Raw genomic sequence first — 6,027 nt, 5'->3', positions numbered from 1 at the left:
CGCCTTGGCACCAGGAGGGTGAGGAGAAATAAAAGGAACAGGCAGCAGAAAACATAAAGAAAAAAAAAAAAAATCCTTTTGTCTTCAGAAAGCAGCCCTTCGGAGCTTTTCTCCCTCCCTGAAATAGCTTTTCCTGCCACCCAAAATGAGATGGAATATTTTGCAGGACATTGTCAAAGATTCTTTTTTTATTTTTTAAATTGCCTTAATCATGTTGTTAAGCTTACAATGCTTGCAAATGGCCTGATAACATGGGAAAATAAATATGCAGATACCGTCCCTGGGTTTGCCAGCAGGATTCCCTGTACTGTTTTCCAGGCGTGCGATTCAGCCTGTCCTTGTTCTGGTCATTCATGCAGCACTGCATGAATTGCAGTGGGGAAAAATGTCAGCTTTTCTGCAAGCCGAGAAGGTGTGTGTGAAGCTGGGGGTTGTGTAGAGCTTTGTGACTCCTTTGGGAAGAAACTGTCTTCTTGTGTGTGGCTTTAATGGGGAGCAAACGCACGCCCAGGGACCTGCAGTGCTGCTTCTTTCAGAGCAGGCCTGCGGGATGCCACAGGACAGGGAATTACTTGCAGGGTGCCACAGGTCAGGGAATTACTTCAGAGGCAGGCTGGGAACTAACAAGGCATGATTGGGAAAGGACGTAATCACTCCATTTTTTGGTAATAGAGAAATGAGTCTTGGAAGTGAGCATTAAGTGATTCACTAGGTTAGATGCTCTCCTTGCTTCCCCGTCCTCTCAGTCCTCTTAATTCGTCCAAGTTTGAAAATGGTTCTTTGCTCCATTTCTCTCTTTCTCAACAAATTAAATTCTGATACTAATGCTGCAGGATGGCAATGCATTTATTTCTTTGCTATTTTAGTACAAACATCCACGTATTTCTGACAATATTTCTTGTAATAGTAAAAAGAAAAAAAAAAAGAATGGGTGGTCTTGTAGCTGCTTCAAAACACTTTCCAAAGATCCAGGTTCTGGAGGACTGATGGGTCTCTCTGGGCTGTGACACTACAGTTTGTTACAAGGCCTTGTCTTCCCTTATCCCGCTGTTACAGGCGGCTGGGAAAGAACAGATCTGCAGCCCACAAGGAGAAATTAAACGTCCCGGACAGATGTCAGTTCAGACCCATGTAGTTTCAGCTGAAACTCTCCAGGCTGGTTTTGACCCGTTCCATTTCATGCAGAAAACTGTAGAACTGGGGCAAAGTTAACTCTGCAGAAAAAAAGAGGCATAAAGTCTTGGATTTCAGGTTACACATGAACGCTGGAAAAGCCCTTCTGGTGCTATTGCAGAGCAACTCACGTTCACCTAAGCTAGGCAGGATTAGACACTGACTCTCAGCAGCTGTTTCTTTACGCTAGCTGGACCGTGCAGGGCGAGGATTCTCCTAACAACAACTGACACTTTGGAATTGTTTACTTTCTTCTTCAGTCATGCTGCTCTGACTGCTTTTCAGGGCTCCGTGGCATATCTATATTTACTCATGCAAATACGTGAAGACTGCCCAAGAGTCATGTCTGTAAGTGCTTCCCAGAGCGACTGTGGCTGGGAGAGGCCAGGGTGGGAGCAGCCCCAGCATCTACCAGCAGTGCTCTCACAGTGACCCCTGCTGGGTCTGCGTCCAAAGCTCCCCGACCTCCACGAACAACCCAGAAGCTCTGACTGCAGCTCAGATTTCGTGCTCTTGAATGCTCGCTTCTTTTCCAGAACAGTTAACTCACCTATATACACGTTTTCCATTTGGGTTCCTTTTTTAATCACCAGCTTCAGCTTGGGGAAAGAAAAAGCAGAGGCATTTTAATTCAGAGGCCTGTATTTCAAGCACTGTGAAAAGACAGGAGTCTGCTGAGAGTTTTAGTGCAGACTGCTGCAAAGCACACACATCTTTGACAGGCTTTTCAAGAAGTGTCACTGTAGGAACAGATTAGGCATTGGGAGGATCTCTGGGAAGTCCCTATAAATGATGGCATTCCCCCTCCCTCCCCGAGATAGCATGACCTTTGCTAGATTGAGCTTTTTGAACAGATTTTCAGAGTGGGCTATGCTTCTGTGACACGATGTCTTCTGAAGAGTAACAAATAGCAGTGTGCCTGCTATCTGCTGGCAGTTGCACTGAGAAGACTGAAGCAGATGCACTGTTGCAGAGCCTGCTCCTATGGGCTGTAGTTTTCCTCTATTTCCTCTCACAGCCAGTACTTCCCACATGCCTGGTCATAGCTTGTTCCTTAACTGCACTATAACCTGCACTCTCTGATGTAGGAGATTTACCTGTAAGAAGATACTTCCCACTTTTTCCAGTTCGCTGCTCCCAGCGGTAACTGTGAGTCAGAAAGAACAGAAGGGAGATAATGTTAGCTAAGCTGTGAAATAAAAAGTTCTTTAGCTGAAAGCTGCTGTTGGGCTTCCCAACCCATTCGGTTTATCTTTTAGCTCTATTACCTCCAAACTTCCACTCCATATCTATCAGCTGGTTAATCATCAGCGTCTGACCAACAGCCAGGCGTGTTAGGGTGGGGGAATTCAGCTTCCACTGCAAGAGCAAGACACACAAACAATCAATTCAGAGAGACATCTATTTACCATACCTGTAATTTCAACATAAATTGGAAACCAGTAGCTCAATATGCGTGTGTGAAGGGACAAACTAACGTGGCTGGGAGGTTTCAAAGATGCTTGAGTCCTACAAGGAATCCCCTCTGCCTTGTCACTTCTGGAAATGAAACGTACTGTTTTTGTTTTAACACTGGTTCAGTGTAACAATATCTGCACAAAAAGTCATGTGTTCATGTAACTGCATGACCCCAGGGCTCAAAGCATGCAAAGCAGAAAAACAATCCAATGAAAGTCACACAGAACTGCAGGAATCACCAAACCTATGGGGGAGAGGCCACCGCAAGCCAGATGTATCATTAGACGGTGTTTCTTATCGGTTATCTGGGGATCTTTCATTCAAAATTCTGAGCTGGTTTTGAAGAAAGCAGCTGATGCATCTCAGCGGGGTTTTACAAGTTCCCTCTCAAGGACTGTCTTTTTGTTAGTTTAGAAACAAGCAAGGATGTATTAATACCTGTTCTGCAAAATAACTGGCTTTCTCTTCACTGAGGCCTGTGGGAGAAACCATACGAGATTACTCTATGTGATAAATATTAATTAGCTTTTATTTAGTGAAGTCACGTGACCTACCTAGAGCAATAAAATCTGCTCTGACTTGTTCCGAAGACAGATTTCTCTTCAGGGCACCTGAATAAACAATGCAAGGACAGAAAATCAGTTTTTACTGAGTCAAATCAATCTTTACCGAGGCAAACAAATGCAGGGATGGAGACCCTGCCATAGAAAGACTGGGCTTGGACTGTGTTTTGAAACAAACCACAGCTCGGCGAGATAGGAAATACAGTTGTGTCTGCCGATATCTTTGCGGATGCCCAGTGCTTTAAAAGTCAGTCCTATGGAAGTGCCTGAGAGAGAGAGGGAGATTTCATTGCAGGTCACCATGGTAACGGCAGCAGCAGTTGTGTTTTGAAGTTGCTGCCTTCTCTCCTATAGAAGCTTTGCTTGTTAAAGGGGAACTGTTAAGGCTGGCAGGCTACTAATTTGACCTACCTGCTGTGTTTTGGATTATGGGTGTGAACGTGTGCATATAACACTTTCCCCTGCTGTGCCTGCCTCCTTTGTTCTGGGGCACAGGCAGCACATGGAAGTTTACAAGGATTCTGTTCTCTGAAGCCAAGAGCAGGAATCTCATAAATTCAAAGAGACTGCCAGCCCCACGTGGCTTTCTGTCTGTGTAGCACATAGGCAAAGTTATCTGCTGTAATCTGTTCTGACGCTGGCCGTGGCATCCCAGAGCTAATGAAGAGGTGTAACAGTATTGGAGCCAGCGCACACAAACAGGAACTGTGAGACGGAATGCACCTAGTCCAGAAACAGGAAGGGAGAAAATGCCAATTCCACGTTAAATACCTCCCAGACACTTGTAGGGAAGGAAATTATTCTGTGCTTCTCTGGGACAGAAGAAAAGGCTTAAAGTAGTAGAATGAAAGTTTAGACCAAATGCAGGAAACAGTATAGCTGTGAGGAAAGCTATAGGGAACCCTGGATCGAAGGATATTTATAAGGAACTATTAATAATAAGGATCAACATGGCATGAACATGCGTGTAGGGAAGATGTCCAATGCAGCATTACGTCCAATGGCAGCCCCAACATCAAAGCAATCTCAAATAGTGCTGGAGTCTGAGTGGGGCACCCAAAGGGAATCCCTCCCGCCCCTCTTCTCCACTGCTTATGAATAAGGAATTGCCAGACACTTATGTGTTTCTCTAAACATGACTACAACGGCAGACATTATATTTACATGGCCTAGAACTATGCTGGTTTCCAGCCCACTCCAGAGGGCTGTGAATGCACTCAGATCTGTCTCAAACAGTGCTTTGTCCTTGTTGGAATTACGGTCCTGGATCATTTAGATGGAAGTTTGCACTGGTCTAGCAAAAATGGATTTACAGGCACAAGTTAAACCAAGCTCTGTTACTGTCACAAAGTGTTGTGCTTGCATTTAATAAGTAGGAAAGCGAGTTTAGTCAGGCCTGTGAGATGTGTACGCAGGCAGGGTGTAAAGAAGACAAAGCCTGAGTCACCAGACAGGGATGCTCCAACAGGAGAGCAATTTTTGATTTTTTGATTCTTAAATGCTAAGCCATTTATTAGCTGCTATTAGCACTCATTGTGTAAGTCAAGTGCACTTGAAGACATACAGCCTTAAGCAGCATGCAGGAATGGACACAACTTGTTTGGCCTCAGGGTAGCATATGCATATGGATCACTTACCATTAGGTACCAGAAGAATACTTTTGACAATGTTTTTCAGGGGGCCCAAGCTGATTTTATTCATGGTGGCAAAGTCTGAGAGCTGAGTCAGAAACCTTTCTACCTGCTCGAGAGAAAGAGCAGCAACACAATCTTATCTCTGCGTGCATCTCACCCGAGAGCTGCATTCACACACTTCTGGGTGTTCTGCACAAGCCTTACCTCCTTGGGCTCTGTTAGAAACCGGAAAAGCACTTCGGTCAGCGCTGAGAATTGCTGTGAAGAAATGGGACAGCGTTAGGAGTTGGGCATCCACATGCGTCATTTCTCAGCAGTTCGCCACCCCCATCGTCACCACGACTGTGGTGATATACCACCTTGATACAGCTCTACCTGTCTCCAGTACATAGGTCCCAGAGATTGATCTCCCATGCTGGTACAGTACCCCAGTCCTTGGCATGACCCCAAAAGGGTTTGTGCAGCTGGTAGATGGCACTGCACAGGGCTTTTGTGGTTCTATCCTGTGTAGTCCAAAGACTGCTAGAGAGAAAGGATGCAAACATCCACTCTCATGTTTCATGGAAGCCACAAGGTAAACAAGACGAATGAGGGAAAGAAAAGAACTGGCTAAAGGCCTGGCTGCTGCCCTCAGCCTTCTGCACTCGCAGCCAGGAGAGCTGGAGAGCCTGTCTGTGATGCTGAGCCCACCACCCTCCCTCTGCTGCTGGCACCAGTTCTGGAATTGGCCTGAGTACCCCAAAGCTGCGCAGTCCCAGCAAGAAAAGCCAGTGCTCGACAGGACCAGGACCCTCCTGTCTGCACCGGGCACGACACGAGCCCCTCCATCACCCCCAGCGCCCTGCACCCTGAGAACAAGCTGTGCGTGGGGCCGGCCCGGCCGGGCACCAGGCTGTGCCGTGTCAGGGCTGTGGAATGCACGCCGTGGTCCCTCAGACGTGGGGCCATGCTCTGCGGAGCTGCCTCGGACATCGGAAAACGCCGCTCAGTTCTGGAGCACGCTGAGTCCCGGCTGGGGACCTGGCACCGCGGCCTGCGGGGCCCAGCACCGAGCTGCTGCGGGGCCCGGCCCAGGACTGCTGCGGGGCTCGGCCCAGGGCTGCTGCGGGGCTGCGGGGCTGCGGGGCCCGGCCCGGGGCTGCTGCGGGGCCCGGCCCAGGGCTGCTGCGGGGCCCGGCCCGGGGCTGCTGCGGGGCCCG

The 6,027-nt window shown here is 47.8% G+C and overlaps 1 protein-coding gene across 1 annotated transcript; it reads right to left on the bottom strand.

Annotated features, from left to right (window-relative positions):
- Positions 1 to 828: 828 nt before the first annotated feature.
- On the bottom strand, positions 829 to 5,104 carry COMMD7 (COMM domain containing 7; the record flags this gene model as incomplete). The annotated part of the gene is made up of 8 exons (XM_035312740.1): positions 829 to 1,214; positions 1,724 to 1,772; positions 2,271 to 2,320; positions 2,442 to 2,532; positions 3,070 to 3,107; positions 3,186 to 3,242; positions 4,832 to 4,934; positions 5,033 to 5,104. Coding segments are annotated over 8 exons (537 nt in total), but the record flags the coding sequence as incomplete, so codon positions are not given.
- Between the last annotated feature and the right edge of the window lie 923 nt (positions 5,105 to 6,027).

This window comes from Oxyura jamaicensis (assembly GCF_011077185.1).
Source record: "Oxyura jamaicensis isolate SHBP4307 breed ruddy duck chromosome 20 unlocalized genomic scaffold, BPBGC_Ojam_1.0 oxy20_random_OJ70788, whole genome shotgun sequence".
NCBI classification, from domain to species: Eukaryota; Metazoa; Chordata; class Aves; order Anseriformes; family Anatidae; genus Oxyura; species Oxyura jamaicensis.
This window is presented reverse-complemented; position numbering and strand designations above follow the sequence as displayed.